General features: G+C 42.6%; 1 protein-coding gene across 1 annotated transcript; it reads right to left on the reverse strand.

Annotated features, from left to right (window-relative positions):
- Positions 1–2,035: 2,035 nt before the first annotated feature.
- LGALS3 (lectin, galactoside-binding, soluble, 3) lies at positions 2,036–19,132 on the reverse strand. Its single transcript, XM_012663825.1, has 6 exons — positions 19,086–19,132; positions 10,932–10,953; positions 9,926–10,282; positions 7,714–7,802; positions 4,943–5,108; positions 2,036–2,352 (listed from the first exon to the last, which is right to left on the reverse strand). Exons 2-6 carry the CDS (start codon positions 10,947–10,949, stop codon positions 2,197–2,199), a joined length of 786 nt encoding a protein of 261 aa, XP_012519279.1. The 5' UTR covers positions 10,950–10,953; positions 19,086–19,132; the 3' UTR covers positions 2,036–2,196.
- Positions 19,133–21,582: the final 2,450 nt, after the last annotated feature.

Consider the following 21,582-nt stretch of genomic DNA (forward strand, 5'->3'; position numbering starts at 1 on the left):
GAGCTAGGATGACGCCACGGCACTCTAGCCTGGGCAACACAGTGAGACTCTGTCTCAAAAAAAAAAAAAAAAGCAGATTAAAAATAAGACAATGTTAGTAAACATGATTTTTGTGGGTAAGTTTAATAAAATATACCACTGAATCACTTACAAAACTTTCAGCTATTAGGGTATTCATGGGCCCTGGGCCCTGAGAAAACCCTAACTTATGTATATTTTTTTTTCTGTATGGCTTGTTTGAATTATTCAAATAAGTAATGTACTCAAACTGGCTTAACAGTAAGGAAATTTATTATTTCATGAATTACCAGGGTGATTCCAGGCTCTTTACAATCAACAGCTCAATGATGCCATCAAGGTCCAACATTCTATCCGTAATTCATTCTGTTATCCTTGGTGCTGGCTTCTCCTCTAAGGCTGGGTCCTTTTGGTGTCATAGGATGGCTGCTAGGGGCAATCAAAGCTACGTCTTTCCCTTTGGACTGGTTAAACCAACTAATACCATATACCCATCTGCAGGTCAATGAACCAACGGGGATTGGCTTAAATTAATCAGGATTCCCTATTGAATCTAGGATCATACCTGAATAAAAACCATCAATGTCCCCTACAACTAGATAGTGTTCATGAGCTGTGGAACTCTAGAATTATGAGGTATTAGGAAAATCTAAAGAGACAAATTGAAACAAAACTGCTTGGTAGAACAAGGGTCTTTCCAAAATAGAAAAAAAACAATTTCCATTTATTGAGGACCTACATTTATTGAGGACAGCCCTTTACAAACAATATTTTACTTAATATTACAATAACCCTGCAAGAGATGTATGAGTTTTACAGACAAAGGGACCAAGGCTCGGAGGATTTAAGCAATTTTGTGTAAACTAAGTTCTCTCTTCCCCAAAGCTATGTTCTTCCATTTAATCATATAAGTAGGTAACAGTCAAGACCAGAATGTTAGGGTAAGGAATTTACATAGTTTTTGAAATGTGGTTTTGGCCCAAATCCCTCTTTAGGGCCAAAAAATTTAATCCTTTAACTGCTGGAACTACTGCTGGCAGACAGCCCTCAGCTGTCATCCCGTGAGTATTGTGCTGCCGCAGCTGAAAAGAGCCACTTTACCCAAGGTCACGCCATTTCCCAGGTATCCTGTATTCAGTGATTGATTGAAGTGGGGATATAAAAGGCTGACAACACTTCACAACTCTGAAGTGTTATCCCAGCTTCAGTGCTCCCCCTAAGGTAGGCTAAGACATTGCCCAGTTGTGTTCTTCCTTGTCTCTACAGGTGTGGATTGCAAGGACACTCCCTCACAAGTCTCTTGCATCTTAATCTCTTTGCTTCCTGGGAAACCTAACCTGTGACAATTACCAATTTAATGGATTTGAGAAGATGGGATTGTAGAAATAATAATAGATAACATAACAGTATGGCCTTCTATAAGATGAAATGCTGTGACCATATCCTCATTTTAGAATTGTATTAATCTTTGGGCTTGCTGGTATTAAGGAAAGGTATTTAGAATGATAGTGATAGGAACAATTAAATTTTGAAAGCCGACTATATATCTAATTAAAATACTACTTCTTTTTCTTTTACATGTCTGGAGGTTTCATGAAAACCAAAAGAACCTATAGAGAAATAATCTCCTATTGGTATCAAATACTGATTTGAAAGCAGTATACTTCACAGAGATAAAATAGGATTTCAAAAGAAATATACCAGAATGCTAACAGTAATTGTCAGTGGTTATAGGTCACCTATGGGGGTACATAAACTTTCTGCTTTTCTCATTTCCTGAATGTGTTATATTAATATTTCCTTAAGAAAATGAAGGAATAATCTCCCTGTGGCATCTCCTGGTTTCTATGAAACTCTGGAAGAGAGGATAATTTGGGGGTAGTATTTACTTTTTCCTTTAAAAAAAATTTAGCAAGTATAGAAAACTTTGGGAGGTCCTAATGCAGTATTAATATTGCTACATATTTCTTTTTCCATTGTGCATTATCTAGAATAAACTGCTCTAATTAAATAACAAAGACAGGTAGCTCTTAGCTTAAGAATATTTATTAAATGGATGACTATAGAATATTGATGAATAAATGTAAAATTTTTCTCTCATAGTGAACATGAAGCTTTTATGTGTATAAGGTTTAGATTCAATTTTGTTTTTTAAAAAAAGTTGCTGCCCATTTCAGATTATATCATAGCATGTGAAGCACTGGTGAGGTTTATGTCACCAGAGATGCCCAGTTTTTTGATCTCATGGAGATGTTTCATCCGATGATTGTACTGCAACAAGTGAGCATCATTGACTGCAACCTTGAAGTGGTCAGGTTCAACCAGTACTTGTATCTGAAATGGCACATATACAAACTGTTATGTGAGGTAATGCATATGTTAACTCAATTTAGCCATTCCACTATGTATATATATCTTAAAACATATTGTACACGATACATACAATATTTGTCAATTTAAATAAGAAAAAAAAGAAATGCCCATTAATTTCAAACCAGTCTGGCCTGAGCTCAGGATGTCCAACATTCCATCTTTTTTTCTTTTTTTTTTTTTGAGACAGAGTCTCACTGTGTTGCCCAGGCTAGAGTGCTGTGGCATCAGCCTAGCTCACAGCAACCTCAAACTCCTGGGCTCAAGCGATCCTCCTGCCTCAGCCTCCCGAGTAGCTGGGACTACAGGCATGTGCCACCATGCCCAGCTAAATTTTTTCTATATATTTTTAGTTGTCTGATTAATTTCTTTCTATTTTTAGTAGAGACGGGGTCTCGCTCTTGCTCAGGCTGGTTTCGAACTCCTGAGCTCAAACAATCCGCCCACCTCGGCCTCCCAGAGAGCTAGGATTACAGGCCTAAGCCACCGCGCCCAGCCCCAACATTCCATCTTTATCAGCATTTGTGGAACTGAGTAATATCCAGAGAAAGTAACTTTACAACAAAAATAAACTCTAGATTATTCAGATATTTAAATAAACAAAAAAAGACAAAGCAACAAAATTAGAATACATATAAATGAAGCCATAAAGGAAAAGGTTAATAATTTGCCTAAATAATAATTTGTATGGTCTTAAAGTAAAGATTAAGTAAAACCTTAAAGTAAAGATTAAAATAAACAGTAAAGCAGGATTCCCTGAGAGTGGCAAATGTTACAAAGACTGATAATAATCAGGTTTGGGGCCAGGCATGGTGGTCCATGCCTGTAATCCCAGCATTTTGGGAGGCCAAGGCGGGAGAATCACTAGAGCCCAGGAGTTGGAGACCAGCCTGGGCAATATAGCAAGAACCTATCTCTTAAAAAAAATATTAGCGTGGCATGGTGGCTTGGCGCTTGTCATTCTAACTATTCAGGAGGCTGAGGTGGGAGGATTACTTGAGCCCAGGAGTTTGATGCTGCAGTGAGCTATGATCGTGCCACTGCATTCCAGCCTGGATGACAGAGTGAGACCCTGTCTCAAAGAAATAAAATTTTCTAAAAAATCAGGTTTGGCAAGGGTAGGGGAGATAGACTCTTCCAAAAGCTGGTGGATGACTACTGGAAGCAGCAATTTGGCAATACTTTATCTAATTCTTTGAGGCGAAGATTCCTAGAAGATTTGCTCGAGGAAGCAAAGATTTATAAGGATGGTTATTACAATATTTTAGTAAAATAAATCCAGGTCATTTGGAGTATTTCTATATCCAAATTTTTATCAGTAGGGTACTTATTAAATTATCACATATCTAAAAATGAAATATTATTAAGTAACAATATTCTGATATGGAAAGATGTCCACCAAATGTAGAATATGGTCTTTATTTGTCCCTACCCTTGAGGAGCTTACAGTCAGTTGTTTTATTGACTACTCTATAGTCAATCCTAGCTGAATGCTGTGGACCTAATAGTATTTGTTGAAACAGTGCTTAAAAATAAAAGTGTGTTGTATGTCAGAAAATACCAGGAAGATACTCATCAAATTGTAACTTCTGTGAAGATGGGGAAAGGGGTAAAGGATAGGAGGCTTTTACGTTAATTTAAAAATCTGGGCCGGGAGCGGTGGCTCACGCCTGTAATCCTAGCACTCTGGGAGGCCAAGGCGGGTGGACCTCTCAAGGTCAGGAGTTCGAGACCAGCCTGAGCAAGAGTGAGACCCTGTCTCTACTAAAAATAGAAAGAAATTATCTGGACAACTAAAAAATATATATATAGAAAAAATTAGCCGGGCGTGGTGGCGCATGCCTGTAGCCCCAGCTACTCGGGAGGCTGAGGCAGGAGGATCGCTTGAGCCCAGGAGTTTGAGGTTGCTATGAGCTAGGCTGACGCCATGGCACTGTAGCCCGGGCAACAGAGTGAGACTCTGTTGTGAGACTCAAAAAAAATAAAAATAAAAATAAATAAAAATAAAAATCTGTAAGTCTTTCTTTTCATAAAACAAGCAATTTTATAATTTAAAAAATGTAGTTTGGATCACCATGCCAACTATGTTGTTTTAAAGAACAAAGTCTCAGTACAATTATATCATAAAGACTTTCTGCCTAGTGCTCGCTTTGGCAGCACATATACTAAAACTGGAACAATACAGAGAAGATTAGCATGGCCCCTGTGCAAGGATGACATGCAAATTCCATATTTTTATAAAAAATATCATGCCATTTACAAAGACTTTCTGCCTATTTTATTACAGATGATATTTTTTTCATTTCTAGGAAAGCTTAAACTCAGAGGGGCGGCAACGGTGATGATGGTGAGGTGCCTGCAAGGAATTGGGGAGTGCGCCACTCCTGGCCATGTTCTCAGCCTGCTGTGCCTGGTTTCCTGGGATGGGGAGGAGATGTACTGGTTAGGTGCCCCAGGACAGGTGATAAAAATTCATTTCAAGTGCATTGTGGTTTTAGAGTGAGTGCCCACAAGAAATACACATTGTCAATATATAATAGTAGCAATAACTTACTTTGAATGGTTTACCACTTTCAAATGGGAAAACCATCTGTCTTTCTTCCCTTCCCCAGTTATTATCCAGCTTCGTATTGCAAACAATGACTCTCCTGTTGTTCTCATTGAAGCGTGGGTTGAAGTGGAAGGCAACATCATTTCCTCTCTTGAAATCTAAGGCAATTCTGTTTTAAGCCAAAGACCAGAGTTATTAGAATAATTAAAGTTGTATTCTTACATCAAGTGAAGAACATACAATTTTCTAAAAGGCAAATTATTTCACAATACAGTATATAGAAAAATTTTTCTGAACAGAAAGTAAATCAGAGAAGGGGTTCAAACTGGAAAGTATACTAAGCCCAATATTCTGTGTCCTACCATAGAATCTGAAGGTAAGCAAGACAATATGTGTTGAATTTTTTTTGCCTCATTGTTTTTGATCACATCATTCCACTCAGCTGGGCAAATGCCCTCATTACAGACTCTACTTACGAAAACCCTTCAAGGTTTTTTTTTTTTATTAAGCCCACTTTAAGGACACTTTATCTCTTATTATAGATAATGGCTATCTCTTTCCAGCCCTGCCAGGTTGCTTTTAATACCCGTTAAAGGCAAGCCAGCTATATAACTAAGAGCTATCAAATACCTGGCTTCCTCATGCTTAACCAGAAACCTAGTTCCTCTAAAACAGCAAGAATGAGATAATGCAGTTAATGTTCAGCATCCTATTGCTAAGTTGTAAAGGCAGGACAATAAATGTGTTAAACATTTCATGATGTGAGATGGAACTAATGAAAGTACTAGTTTAACCTTTTAACCCTGTTCCTTCTCAGATGTTAATACAAACACAAGTCCTCTTTGACTAACCCCATCCCTGAGTTTCTCAAAGTGTGCTCCATAGAGCACTAACACCAGAATCAGCTGGTGTTCTTGTTTTAAAGCAAGGTCTGCACTCTAGACTAATAATGATTGTCTGTGTATTTTGATTCACCCAGCAATAGTCACGTTCAACTCCAAGTGTATCTTCCAATGATTAAATTCACAGGGAAAAATGGCAGTAGAATTTGTATTTGACTACATATCTTTTGGCTATATTTCCTCTTCATTGAAAAAGTAGATATTATCATCTCTGTCACCTTAAGCACTTTTTCTTTTGAGTCAGAGTCTCACTTTGTTGCCTGGGCTAGAGTGCTGCGGCGTCGGCCTAACTCACAGCAACCTCAAACTCCTGGGCTCAAGCAATCCTCCTGCCTCAGCCTCCAGAGTAGGGACTACAGGCATGCACCACTACACCCAGCTATTTTTTTTTTTTTCTATTTTTAGTCATCTGGCTAATTTTTTCTATTTTTAGTAGAGACAGGATCTCGCTCTTGCTCAGGCTGGTCTCAAACTCCTGACCTCAAGTGATCCTCCTGCCTCGGCCTCCCAGATTACAGGCTAGGATTACAGGCATGAGCCACCACGCCTGGCCCTTTAAGCACTTTTTTTCATGCAATTCCTTATAGAATTTGCAGGACTAAGCAACATTTTTTCAGCTTACTACCCTTAATCATATCAGCCAGAATTAGTTTTGATTTGTTACAGTCTCAGTCTACATCTCTAGCATTATTGGAATTAAACTTTCCAGTGCAATGACCCTAATAAGGCCAAGATACTGGTGTGGTTCTGTGTGTTAGGGGTTGTGGGAGGAGGAGAGCAGATGCTAACAAATATTGACAAATCACGAGTGCTGTATGCACAGGATAAGGTGTGCCAAGTTCTACAGTTTGTTGGGAGGAAGCATGCATATGGACACAGGCAGAGGATATATATATTTTGTAATTTCCTGTGAGAGGAGCTTTATTATGCAGGGGAGTACTGTGCTTAGAAAGGTTGGCTAGGCTATGTGGAAAGAAGGGTTGGCTTAGGGGGGTAAGCACCACGCGGAACCAGAGGAGGCTGGCTGGAGGTGAAGTGGATGGGCTATTTGAATGTAAAATTATCACATCAGAAGCTGAGTCCATCTCCTGGTGACAGGATGTGGCTCCTGTTAATTCACCAGGAGCAAGGTGACAGACACAGAGGCTGTTCATGGATTCTGGAATAAACCTGTACATGGCTTGAATTTGTACGTTTTATGTACTCTAAGACCCAGAGACATAGACCATGAATGGCTGCGGGAGCTTTAGTGGTTCCAGTAACCTCAGGGACAGGCATACTGGATGGCTTCAGGACATTCAGCCTCTTCGTATTATATGTAAGTACTGCATAGCCAGTGGTGACAACCAGGGCAGGGTGTCCCAGGATAGCCATAAATCAGCAGGAATTTTCATAGATAAATCCTCACCCCAAACCAGCTCACCTCAGCCAAACCAGTTCCAATGGCAAAGGCTGATTTATTTCAATGAACTTTTTAACTTGTAGAATTTCTTCAAACTCTTTAAGCCAATAGTATCAACTCAGAAATCTGGGGTTCTCAGGCCTGCCACTTATCATCTGTAGAACCTGAACCCCAGTTTTGTTAATGAGAAGGGGATAGCAATATTGCTTGCCCTGCCTTCAACCATGAAATTTAACTGATATAATACATACCAAAATACAGAATAGAATGTGTTACCATTTACTGTGAGTGACCCTGGCACTTAGATTATGTGGGAACACATAGTGATTTATGAGATAATCCCGTATGAGGATATAGCCAAGATTCTAAATATGTAGTTTAAAAAATCCTATTGAAATTCAAAACAGGCTATTCTTTCTTCAAAAACCAATCAACAACTATGTTAGGCTTGTTAATTTTGCTCTCTTTACCTGTTTGCATTGGGCTTCACTGTGCCCAGAATTGTTATCAGCATGCGAGGCATGACTCCTCCAGGCAAATGCAGTTCATAAGGCACAGTCTGGGAATAAACAAGTATGTGTGTATCAATAAGGAGTCGTGCTTTCTTGGGGAAAGAAAAAAAATGTTGCTAAACTTCAATCACTATGTAAACACGTCAAAAACACATAACGCTTGTTTAAGCCATCAGTCCAGACTCTCAGGCCATCTTGCTCAGGGCCTGGAGAGGTTAGGCTACATACATGCACAAATAATAATCGAAAATAATGCTGTCAGTTAATTGGTCCCCAAAGCAGAAAATAATCTTTCGGAACACTGTAACTTTCTTTCCTAGGGCCGTCCCAATCTATAACTCATTTATGTAGACTTTTTTGAAAGGCTTAAGCTAGACCTTGCAGTCAACATTAACATTTTTGTGCCACTGCTAAGACCTTTGTCACACAACATACTTCACTGTGGTTACTCTGCTGAGGGTAGGCATTGTGTCACATTCTGAGGCTTCTGGATTCTCATATGCTATGGATGGTGTACTCATACAGCACCAGCAGAGTGCTTTGTATGTGGCAGATAGTCAATATTTATAGAATGAACACTTTTTAGTTAACACTGTACAGTTCATTCCACAAATATTTATTGGCCATCTATGTTCAAGGTTCAGTGAATATCCCCAAAGTTCTACCTGTGGCCTCTTCTCTTTCCCTTTATAATGTTTCCCCCTGGGTTCAAGTGTCACCCAAGTCTTCGATCTTGAGCCCTGATCTGCACTAGTCCTGTACTTCCTCCTATCTGGGTTTGCTACTAGTGCCTCAAATCCAACAGGTGTGAACTGGAATTGTCTCCCCTGACCCTCCCCAATCAGTTCCCTTTCCTGAGTTCCCAGTTTGGGCTAAAATTTTGCTGGTGCTCTAGTTGCCCCACCTAGAAAAGCTAGAGTCATTTCTGACTCCCAAGATGCAATCACTAGCTCCTGGGGTTCTTTCTCTACAATCTCTCTCACATCTGCCTGTTCCTTTCCACAGCCTTCATGTCGCCCTCTGTCTGCAACTGACCATCTCTGGTCTAGGCCCAGCTCAATGCCACCCACTTCCCCCAAGGCTTTCTCTGAGGTCTCCTCTCAACTGACCTAAAAGGAGATGACACTGCTTTGTGCCATCTTCTATGTGTCCTGAAATGGTCTAATGCCACACTGTTTTTTAGCTCTTTCCTTGTGTTTATATGTTGTCTCCCAACTAGTCTTAAAAGGAGGGATCTGGGACTGAGCTGTGTCTGGATCCCCCACAGAGTTATGTTTTACATTTAGAATTCACTTGCTAAAATGTGTTGTTTTTTTTTTTTTTTTTGAGACAGAGTCTCACTGTGTTGCCCAGGCTAGAGTGCCGTGGCGTCATCCTAGCTCACAGCAACCTCACACTCCTGGGCTCAAGCGATCCTCCTGCCTCAGCCTCCCGAGTAGCTGGGACTACAGGCATACGCCACCATGCCCGGCTAATTTTTTCTATATATTTTTAGTTGTCCAATTAATTTCTTTCTAATTTTAGTAGAGACGGGGTCTCGCTCTTGCTCAGGCTGGTCTCGAACTCCTGAGCTCAAACAATCTGCCCGCCTCGGCCTCCCAGAGAGCTGGGATTACAGGCGTGAGACACCACGCCCAGCCTAAAATGTGTTTTAATTTGCATGAAAATTCAATCCTTAGGTCACAAATTATCTTCAGAAGGCTTGTGAAAACCAGATTACTTTGGTTCCTTCACATGTTCACTCAATGACTCTGAGCAAGTCATATAACCTCTCTATTACCCCATTTCCCAGTGTGGAAAATGAGAATAATAACAGTATCTTATAGAGCGGGAGTGCAATTAAATGAGATGATCCAGGTGGATGCATACTGCTGGCACATGTTATATACTCAGCAAAGTGTTTGTTAAGAATAACCAAAACTTTCCCCCATTACTGCAATCTTAACTTGACTTATATTAAGGCAGCTTTATCAATGCCTTCAAAAGATACATTACCTTCTCTTTATACTAACAGCATACACAATAAACTCAATATGAACACTTATTTTTTTTCTATTGGACCAACATACACCCATGGCTGGTCCTTAAGTGGCTCTAAGTGGCTGGTTTAAAGCTATGGGTCTCCCTGAAGCCCTCTGGGCACCAAGTACATGAAATGATTCCATCTTACCAGTGGTCCAGCAGGGGTGCCATAGGGGCCGGCAGCAGGGTAGGCTCCGGGAGCACTGGGCTGTCCAGGAGGTGGGTAGGCCCCAGGCCCGCCTGGTTGCCCCGGGTAGCCTCCAGGTGCAGGTGGTCCGGGATAAGCTCCAGGTGCTGTAGGGCCAGGGTAGGCACCAGGAGGCCCCTGCCCAGGATAAGCCCCTGGAGGTGCCTGCCCAGGATAGGTCCCTGGGGGTGCCTGCCCAGGGTAGGCCCCAGGATAGGAGGCACCTGGGTAGCCCCCTGCCCCAGGAGGCGGGTTCCCCCATGAGCCAGGCCATCCTTGAGGGTTTGGCTTTCCAGGCCCAGATAAAGCATCACTAAGCTGGAAAGAAAGACATAAGCAATTACAGGATAGAAAACATTCAAAAAACAGAATTTTGAGGAAAATAGAAATATATGTTCTAAGAAGCAGAGGAATACGATGAAGGTATGAAATTCATATCAATAAGCTTTATTCCACCTACTAATAGTTTTGAGTTTCAAAGACTAAAATTAGACTTTGGGATTACAAATGCTTTTTCACTTTATTCTTGCCTCTCATTATCTCAGATCAGGGGATGCGTTTTTGTAATTTGCTCAAATGAGGAGCTAGCTCTCCTCTACCTACAGCACATACTTTCTAATCAACATGGGCAAAACAATCACAAACATTGGGATGCTCAGATTGCATGTCCCTTCCTGCTGCTCAGAGGATTTCTTAGCTCCTGCCAGCAGAGTCTACTCTCTTCTGTTCTGGGCCTTTTGGTGAAAGGGTTACTGTTAGTAAGTCCTAGGCCTATCTCTGCCTGGCTTCCTTCTCAAATCTGCTGCTGGAAACACAAGGCTCCAGCTAACAAGCCCTCATTGGACAAGTGAGGCCAAAGGAAACTATGCAGTTGGAAAGGGAAAGTTGTGGTAAAAACAAGACCCCCCAACCCCTCAACCTATGTGAGATGTATATGAGCGTAAGAAAACAGACGTAAAATGCTTACCGAAAAACTGTCTGCCATTTTCCTGAGGGGAAAAAAAGAGAGAGGTTATAGCTTGGTCCTGAAAGACTTCACTTAAATCGAGCATCACCACTATTTCATTGGGCAGTTCTAGTCAACCTACAGGCATTATGCCTAAGTCAATAGTGTGGAACCATAAAAACATCTCACCAAGGGGTGGGATGCTTTCCAGCTAGGTTACTGAACTCTATTTTTTTTTTTTTTCGGAGACAGAGTCTCACTCTCTTGCCTGGGCTAGAGTGCCGTGGCGTCAGCCTAGCTCACAGCAACCTCAAACTCCTGGGCTCAAGGGATCCTCTTGCCTCAGCCTCCCGAGTAGCTGGGACTATAGGCACGTGCCACCATGCCTGGCTAATTTTTTCTATTTTTAGTTGTTTGGCCAATTTCTTTCTATTTTTAGTAGAGACGGGGTCTCGCTCTTGCTCAGGCTGGTCTCAAACTAAGCCAGACTCTGTCTCAAAAAAAAAAAAAAAAAAAAAAACAACAAAAGATCCACCCGCCTCGGCCTCCCAGAGTGCTAGGATTACAGGCGTGAGCCACCACGCCCGGCTTACCAAACTCCATTTAACTCATAAATTTCAACTTTGATCACACCAGCCTGTGTTCTGAATCCCAAGAGTAAGAGGCCAACGATGCATGAGGGAGGGGGAGGGGGAGGAAAATGTTCTGCCCCTTCCTAGGTAAGATAATATAAACAATCATGCTTTATCTTTGGCTCTCCTTCACCTGCCTTCCTGCACTCTTTCCGCCACCCTTACAAAGGGTTCCTTGTGTTACTACTGCCCACTTCCCCTCTGTTCCCACTAACGGCCCCACTCTGGGTTTTTGAAGGAAAGCGGTGTTGACTGACTCCTACTGAGATGGGAAAGGCAATGACCTCCAGACATAGCTGCTGCTCCATTATTTACACCTACATTTACCCACAGTTATGTCTTCCCTGGGCCAGGCACTTTGTCAGCTCCTGTTTGGGTGTAAAGATAACTAGATCTGTATGGTCAAAGGGCCCACAGTCCAGCAGGGCAGATGACAGGCATTCATGGAAATAACAAGCCATCGATGCTATGAGTCAGACTGTGTGCCACGGAATTTAAACCCGGAAAGCTGACATCTAAGAGGGGAAGGGAAGGTGGTGTTGGAGCTAAGCTTTCAAGGACAGGTGAGATTTGGAAGTGCCGTTTTTTTTTTTAAGATACTCATTATTCCAAATAAAATCTTTGGAAACTAAGGTTAAAAAAGGCGGGGGGGGGGCTGGGCGCAGTGGCTCGCGCCTGTAATCCTAGCACTCTTGGAGGCCGAGGCGGGCAGATCGTTTGAGTTCAGGAGTTCGAGACCAGCCTGAGCAAGAGTGAGACCCCGTCTCTACTAAAAAAATAGAAAGAAATTATCTGGACAACTAAAAAATGTATAGAAAAAATTAGCCAGGCATGGTGGCGCATGCCTGTAGTCACAGCTACTCGGGAGGCTGAGGCAGAAGGATTGCTTGAGCCCAGGAGGTTGCTGTGAGCTAGGCTAATGCCACGGCACTCACTCTAGCCAGGGCAACAGAGTGAGACGTTGTCTCAAAAAAAAAAAGCAGGCAACATGGAAGAAGATATTTTGGAGTTTGCCTTGCCCAGTGCCACAGGGGTAGTCCTGAGACATCATTCCTGCTTTCTCTCGCTCCTTCTGCAGTGCCAAGTCTCCAAAAGCACAAGAGGCTCTACAGCTGCTGCAGGGGCTCCTGTGGTTAGAGGAGGAGGGCAGCTTCTGGCTTCTGCAGCCAGGGTGAGTTCTTCCTACGCTCGGGCTCACCTGTGCTATGGCCAAAATTACCTGGACCTTGACACAATCAGAATTTCTTTCTCCTTGATTTGCTCACTTGTGACATTACTCAATCATTTTAAACAATAGCATTGCCCCAAGGGGTCCAATAAATATCAACCATTTGATAGGTTCTAAAAATGCAAAATATTAAATTTCATAAAAACTCAAACAGGCAGAGCTACTTCTAGGACTTACTCTGTGCTTCATTTACACACACAGGTTATTTTATACGGATTTAGTATCACTTATTTGAAATGCTTGGGACCAGAAGTGTTTTGGATCTTAATTTTTTTTTTTTCTTTTTGGATTTTGGTATATCAGCATATACCTAGTTAAGCATTCCTAAATCTGAAAATCCAAAATGCTCCAAAGAGCATTTCTCCTCTTTTTTTTTTTTTTTTTTGAGACGCAGTCTTGCTCTGTTGCCTGGGCTAGAGTGCCATGGCATCAGACTAGCTCATAGCAACCTCAAATTCCTGGGCTCAAGCAATCCTCCTGCCTCAGCCTCCTGAGTAACTGGGACTACAGGCATGCACCACCATGCCCAGCTAATTTTTTCTGTTTTTTAGTTGCCCAGATAATTTCTTTCTAGTTTATTAGAGCCAGCGTCTCGCTCTTGCTGAGGCTGGTCTTGAACTCCTAAGCTCGAGTGATCCTCCCGCCTCGGCCTCCCAGAGTGCTAGGATTACAGGCATGAGCCACCGCACCAGAATATCGCTCTGTCGTCCCAGCTAGAGTGCAGTGGTATCATCACAGCTTACTGCAACCTCAAGCTCCTGGACTTAAGCGATCCTCCTGCCACAGACCCCCAAAGTAACTGGGACTGTAGGTGTGTGTCACCAGGCCCGGCTAATTTTTTCTATTTTTAGTAGAGATGGGGGTCTCACTCTTGCTCAGGCTGGTCTTGAACTCATGGCCTTAAACAATTCTCCCACCTCAGCCTTCCAGAGTGCTAGCATTACAGGTGTGAGCCACCACACCTGGCCTAAAGAGCATATCTTAAGAGCATAACTTTTGAGCATCATGTAGGCATGCAAAAAGTTTTGAATTTTGGAGCATTTCAGATTTTGAATTTTTGGATTAGGAATGCCTGACCTGTACTATAGTTCTGTTATTTATATCACAGTCAAACATTACCTTTGACTAAATTTTTTTTGCACATCTCTTTTTTGACCTAGGCAATCTCAGACCTATTTGGAAGCAGTTAGGTTATGACCATGCCCATCTTCCAAGGTGGAGAACTGCTGGCAGTTTGACAGGGAAGTCACAGTGACTCCTGCGACTCCCAGAGCTTTGACACCTTCCATTCACTGTATTTCCTATAGTACTTGACCTTTTAAAGCAAAAGTAAGGGGTCCCCAGTAGGAAACAATGCTAATACAGGCGAAACTCAAGAGAAAAGTTGTTATAGAAAAGGAAAAGAAAGGAAATTTCTTAAGAAAATAAAGCCTCTCTCATTTTGTACGTCAAGTAGGAAACAATCTTGAACTTCAGGGTGGGCAGAGAGCTTAGTTCTGTGGATTACACATTCCTCTTCCACCTCTGGGCAACATACCAAAGACCCAGCAATAACATTATAAACATTTTGACTTCTTTATAAATGAATGTGCCCATTGCATAGGAGCTTGGGCACCTCAGCACCACTGACACTTCAGGTTAGATACTATATTGTGTGTCGCTGTCCTGTGCATTGTAGGATGTTTAGCAGCATTTCTGGCTTCAATACATAATATGCCAGTAGCACACCACCCTCTAACTTGTGACAACCAGAAATTTCTTCAGATATTGCCAAATATCCCCTGGGAGCAAAATCATGCCTGGTTTAGGACGACCAGTCAAGCTAGTTAGCATGTGTATCCCTACATAAATGTACAGACAGAGGTCAATAAAAACAAAAAGTAGTTTCAATTGCTTAAACTAGCTAAATCTGTACTGTTTGCCTTATAAAGTGTCTTAATGTAACTCCAATCAAATTAAGATGTGTTTAAAGGCTGATTACAACCAAAAACTCACAGAGGGCATTTCTACAATTTAACATTTATTCTTTTCAAAGCCTCTGCTCAAGCATGTTTATTTTCCAATCCAACCAAGTAAAATTTGAGAAACAAAGCAGATTTTACTGTATTTCCACTTGGATTGTATCTGGACACATTAGACAAGCCCACTAGAACACCACCACCTGGTATCTGCATGGTGCTTTTCAGTTTACAAAGCATTCTCACATGCCTTATCTATTCTAATTCTGATGACAATCTTATAAGAGTAACAGGAGAAAATTAATACAGTAGTTCCCCATTATCTGCAGTTTCACTTTTGACAGTTTCAGTTACCCAAGGCCAATTTGGGTTCTGAAAATATTAGATGGAAAATTCCAGAAATAAACAACTCATAATTTTTAAATTATGTGCCATTCTAAGAAGCATAATGAGGTCTTAGACTGTCCACTCCAATCTGCCTGGGAGGTGAATCATCATCTCCTTTGTCCAGCATATATATGCTGTAGATGTTCCCCCACCCATTAGTAACTTAGTAGCAGGCTTATCAGATGGAAAAAAATAGTATATATAGAGTTCAGTGCCATCTGCAGTTTCAGGCATCCACTGGGGGTTTCAGTACACATCCCCTGAGGATAAGGGGGTGGGTGGCTACTGTATTCCCACTATAAAGTGGAGGAAACTGAGGCTCAGCGAGCTAATGTGGTGGCCCACAGTCATCCTGCCATTAGCAGATCAAGGATTAGGGCCCAAGTCTCCTGACACCTAATTCAGGCTCATTCTACCCTAATATAAAACCTCACATTTTGAAATTTTAAAGTATAGTCCTTTGAAAGTGTTAATTACTTCATTGAAAAAATTAATTCTCTGGCTTATTCATCCAGAACTACATAACATGCTGAAATCATAAACAAATTAAAAAACAAGGTCGTGTTTTTGTCAGAAAACTAACTGGTGACTCACTCAGTGCACAGTGATGTTGGATAAAGGATGCCATTTTGCACAGTCACTTTGCTAATTATAACCACATTTTAACCAATAATGTGTACTTTTCCAAAAATTGGGTCTGCACTGTTTTGATTATGTCAACTCCCAACCATCAGATCTCTTCTTTGAAAAAGGTTATAGACGATGCTCTTTTGAAAGCAACCTCAAAACTTTAGGGAAAACAAAAAAGACATCTATTCACATAAATATCTTCCTTACTTGCCTGAAAATTTCTTTTCTTTTTTTTCCTTTTCTGATGAGTAGTTTACAGAGAGACTCACACAAAATCAAATGTAAAAAATCTTCCGACTCTACAGATACTAGATACGTGAATTCCATCCTGGTATTCCCAGAATCAGAGGATTTTGAAGAGCCAGAACAAAATAGAAAAATGAAAACATTTCATCAAAGATAAACTAGAGAAATAATACCTGGGTCTCCACATTTGGAAATACCTACAGGAAGTAGGTCAGTATAGCTTTAGAATAAAGAATTTAAACATGAGTTAAAATGTAGACCATTTTAATTGACTATTAATTGGTAGCTTTTCCCTTTAACACAGAGTAGCTACCCACTGCACTATACTATTCTACGCCCACCAAGCAATAAATCCAGTTGTCTTGGTTCCCAGGAATACTTCTGAAATTTCTGCTCATACAGAGCCCCGACCTTCACACAAGCTGTAATGGAAATAGACTGTGAACGTATTTCCTGATCTCCTGGGCACTACCCTACACTAGTCTCCAAAGAACACAGGACAGGCGGTCAACTTCCTGCCCTTACTGAAACATAAAGCAGGGATTGAGGAAAGTCCTCCTTCCAAAGAGAAATTCAGTGATGCTGAGTTGGGATAAAGAAGAACAGTCCTTTTCTAGGGTTTCCTTCTCATCATAGTTCCTTGGCATCAAGAAAGATAAAGTTACTTTGTGTCTCTCAGTTACTGATTTTTTTCCCCTATGGAAAAGCTGAACAGCAGTCAAGAGAGAACACATGACACTTAGTCAACAGCAAGCTGGAAATATACAGCAAGCATTGCCTTAGCTGGCTCTTCAGTTACCCACTCAGAATTTAATGAGAAGAACCAGTTCAGGCACTAGACACAAAGAGCTAACCAGCTGTCCTCAATGGGAGCCTGTGTCCCAAACGATCACAGGAAAGAAAGATGATGTTTTTTTAGACTGGTTATCATGAATCTCATATACATAAGTTTATAAGCCAATTGCTATATAAGGTCATCCTGAGATTCTCAAGTTATACTATATGAATATAGGTCTCTGTTGCAATGAAGATTTAGAGTCTGGTAAATAAGGGTTCTATGCTAATAGGTACCTAGATTATAGATGAGATCAACATTGGCCTCTTGACCTCACTAGCAATAAGCAAAAAAACTTTCTAAAGCACCTATGCATATTTGGAGCACAGTGAACTATCACTGATTAAAGACCCCTCAACAGAGCGAGACTCGCTTGTCCCTCCTGAACACAACTAGCTTTGGGGGTCAGTTCATAGAACAGTACTCCTCCTCTTCTGCGTCTTTTTTTTTTTTTCTTTCCGAGACAAAGTCTCGCTCTGTCACCTGGGCTAGAGAGCTGTGGCTCAACATTGCTCACTGCATCCTCAGACTCCTGGCCCCAAATGATCCTCCAGCTACAGCCTCCTGGCACACGCCATAGTGCCTCACTAATTTTTCTATTTTTAGTAGAGACGGGTCTCACTCTTCCTCAGGCTGGTCTCTAACTCCTGAGCTCAAGTGATCCTCCCGCTTCAGCCTCTCAGAGTGCTAGGATTGATTACAGGTGTGAGCCACCGCACCTGGCCTCTCTTTTGCTTCTTATGTAACTTAGAGAGGCCTAACACTTCTAAGCTCTAAACATTGAAGGACCAACATCAAACTTCTCCCTGGAATATGGAATAAGTGCTGATTTTAAATATAACCCCCAAATGTTATTAATTTAGGAAGCAGCTCCAGTCCCCCAAAGATCAAGGATAAGGCATGACCATTCTTGGAATGACAGACCCTACTCCAAGGATTCAAAGTCAATGTCTAAAAAGGAGATTGTTGTCGTAGAGAAGTAAATTTTTATTATTAAAGTGCGTTTTATGAAAACACAATTTCCTCCCATGAAAGGTTTATAAACCTGAGGCAAACAAATCAGAATTTTTCAAGTTGATGAAATGCTCTGTGCCCAAGTGGTTAATTTTATCACCACCATTTTCTTCAGAATTGATTGAGCCTGTCTGCCATTCTTTTTCCAGAATCCTAGAAACACTGTATCACTAAGGTCCAGGCGTCCTCATTTTCCAGCAACCCAACTCCCAAGAGTCACTTTACAAATATTCCACAATATCTGGAATAGGAATCGCCAACTTTAAGGGTTAGGCTGAAGCCTAAGTCACAGCCTCAACCCATGTGTTTCTAGCCCCGTGGCATTGAGCTCCTACTCCTCAGAGTGCAGTCGTTTCAGTGTTTTCATCTGAGCAACGGATAATTCAGAATAAACCCTCAAATAAGTTTTAAAAGCCCCAACCACGCACCCAGGGCTCTGCACACTGGGACCAACATTCTGCCACACCTGACACTTCCTCAGCATAGATCTGAGGTCATTATTGCCCAAAGTAGCCAGTCTGGGCAGAGATGAGCGCTTGATTTGCAAAAGCTTAGAGTTTGCAGTCTCTGCTAAGCCGGGCACATGCCCACTCAGGCCTTGGAGCAACACCATTTTCTGTGGGGTCAGCATTCAGAGAGCAGCTGCAGCCCCTGCCGCTGCTGGACCTGGTGAAAGAACTGATTCGCGCCCCACTGCGAGATCTCCAAACGCAGCCCCAACAGATGCCCCAAAGTGGCTGGGCCAGCCAAGTCATGGGGCCCAGAGGCGCCCTACAGAGACCTCAGTTAGTACCCCTCAATTTCCCTCACCACCCCCACGCCCCGCCCCATGTACTGGAGAAGGGTGACCCGGTTCCTAATACCAAGCTAGATTGGTGCTTGGTTTGGTAAGCAAGCCCGTCCACCCTGCCCTCGCAATGGGACCTAGCCCACTGGGAGGTGGCTCGTCATGGGTTCGCGCTTACTCCACGTCCACGAAGTGCTGCTGGGAAGGGTGGCTGAGCTTCGGAGGCGCCGCAGCGGGTGCGCTGGGCCTGGCCTGGCTCCCGCAGGCAGACCCGACGCCCCGGGGATGTGCATGTTAATGTGGTAAGACGCTGCTAACTTTCCCGATCTCAGACCCCTCGAGAATCACAGCCTGTGGACCCAGAGCTGCCCACCGCCCGCCCCGTCCCAGTCCCGGGTCAGCCAAGCCTCCTCCGGGGCGCGGCCGTGCCCGTCCCCCGTCCCGCGTCCCCCGCTCACCACTCTCGGCGCGCGCTGGCTCCCGGACGGCTGCGGGCGGAGTGTGCCGGCGCGGGCGGGGTGCGGCTCTGCGCCTCCCGTACGCCAGCCCCGGCCGCCCGGCCCGCCTCCCCCGGGGCGGGGCAGCGCCCCTGCCCACGGCCGCTCCCAGGGACCAGGCCGAGAGAACCCCGCGCCGCCGCGGCGGGGGCTCCCAAGACGCTCCCGACAGGGGGACCAGGCGGGTGGCGCTGAAGGGCGCGCCCCCTGCCGCCCCCAGCCGGCCCAGACGTGAGCTTTGGCCGTCGGCCCGCTGCCCTCTCCCCAGAGTCACCCCATAACTTCAAAGAGAAGAGCCCGAGAGCCTGCAAGGCTGCTTTTAATGTGTGCCGCTTTGAGGGGCGGGGGTGTTATTTCCTTGCTTGTTTTAACCGCGTTTGCTTATTTTCTGCCTGAATCGCGGCAGTCTCATCCCTTCTCCATTGACTTTACCCAAAGCCTTTCCCAGAAGTGCACAGTGACATTGGAAGCAGAGGAGCAGGGACATGGCAGATATTGCAGCTGACAGGGGCTGACACACTTGTTTGTAGCACAGAAAGGATCCGCTTAGGCCACTGGGGCAGGATGCACACTGAGCGGGAGAGGGGCTGGGAAGGGACCCTGCTCATGCAAGAGCAGGTCTGTGGGAAGCCTATAAATAACCTCAGTGGGACAAAAGAGGCCTAGCTGGAATTGGCCAAAGGGGGGTTGTGATGTAACTTTGTGATATAGTGACACACATTCTGTTTTGGGCAATGGGTTAACTCAGAAAACCAAAATGGAAAATGGAAATGTGATATAATCTCGTTGATACAATGTGATTGAAGGCTGGTAATTAATGGAAAGTCTGAATTATATTTTACCAAATATAAAATAAGGTACATGGTTTTAAAACATGTAATGATTTTAAAAAGGTATGATTGAACTGGATGTGGTGGTGCACACCTGTAATCTCAGCTGCTCAGCAGGCTGAAGCAGGATGATCACTAGAGACAAGCCTGGGCAACATAGTGAGACCCCAACTCAAAAAAAAAAAGTGTGATGCACAATGGGCTTCAATGTTCCTATGAATTTAGAAATTATATTAAGTGACCCAAGTATCCTGATAATCTTGGCTACTTAGGATCAATCCTATGATGTCAGAGAACAAAAAATATCTAATATAAAAAGCTGTATTGCTACTAAGAGAAAATTAAAGAAGCAAGCAAACATTTTAATTTAGAGTTTAACTCTGACCTTCCTTTCTATTACCTTCCTCCGTGCTGATATGCACCCCCACCATAGGGCCCCCCAACTGTTCCTCTCCACATGCAAGCTTCACTCCTGACTTAGCATCCCACACTGGCTGTTGCCTGTATCTGAAACTCTCTTCTCCCATTATCTCCTAACTCTCTTACCTCCTTCAAGTATTTCCTTGATTGACACCTTCTTCATGAGTCAACTCTTTCCACCTTATTCCAACTCCTCCTCTTTCCACAGCATTTATCAACTTCCTGTATCCTATAGAATTTACTTATTTGCTATGTCTGCCATTTATTGTTGGTGCACCCCTGCCTTTTTCCCACTCCCCTCCCAGAGGGCAGAGTTCTTTGCTGTATTATTCACTGATGGATCCACGTGGCTCATAGTAGGCACTCAATGAATGTTTGCTAAGTTAATCAATTCATGGTATGATCATGGGAGAAAAATCCTGTGGGCTGATTGATTTTATCCTTTTCAATGCTTTTCCCTCTAGTTAACTATGTAATGTCCATTAAAGATGATAAGAAATTTCATGAGCAAAGATTTCAATTAATAGGTTGTTACCTTTGTAAAATACAAAAGCAAAACCAAACCCTTTTTAATTTCTATTCCCTAGGGAACTGACTAAAACTTGATGCTTATTTTTGATCAATAGACATAGTCTCAAAGCAACCCATGTGAAGCAATCAATCAGACAATCTCTGATACATTTTGCATTGATACAATGTATCAATCTCTGGTACATTTTGGTATGACTGCTATGGCGTATATGAATGCCTCTAATTTGTGTGTATTGATTTTGTATCCTGAGACTTTACTGAATTCATTTACCAATTGAAGGAGCCTCTTGGTTGAATCCATGGGGTTTTCTATCATCAGCAAATAGTAAGAGTTTGATCTGTTCTGTTCCCATTTGTATGCCTTTAATTGCACTCTCTTTCCCGATTGCTGTGGCCAGGACTTCCAGCACTTTGTTGAATAGAAGTAGAGATAGTGGACAACCTTGTCTGGTTCAGTTCTAAGTGGAAATGCTTTCGATTTTTTCCCCATTCGTATGATGTTGGCTGTGGGTTTGTCATATATGGCTTGTATCATTTTTAGGTAAGCCCCGTCTATGCCTATTTTGTTAAGCGTTCTTATCATAAAAGGGTGTCGAATTTTGTCAAATGCTTTTTCTGCGTCTATTGAGAGAATCATGTGGTTTTTTTTTTTTGCTTCTGTTTATGTGGTGAATTAC

This window comes from Propithecus coquereli, unplaced genomic scaffold (assembly GCF_000956105.1).
Source record: "Propithecus coquereli isolate 6110/MARCELLA unplaced genomic scaffold, Pcoq_1.0 Scaffold83, whole genome shotgun sequence".
Taxonomy (NCBI): Eukaryota; Metazoa; Chordata; class Mammalia; order Primates; family Indriidae; genus Propithecus; species Propithecus coquereli.

Excerpts from the sequence above, each read along its gene's own strand:
- LGALS3 (XM_012663825.1), bottom strand. Across the intron at positions 7,803-9,925 it reads GCACCCCTGCTGGACCACTG|ACTGTGCCTTATGAACTGCA; the intron begins GTAAGATGGAAT and ends GTTTATTCCCAG. Across the intron at positions 5,109-7,713 it reads GTGAAGCCCAATGCAAACAG|AATTGCCTTAGATTTCAAGA; the intron begins GTAAAGAGAGCA and ends GGCTTAAAACAG.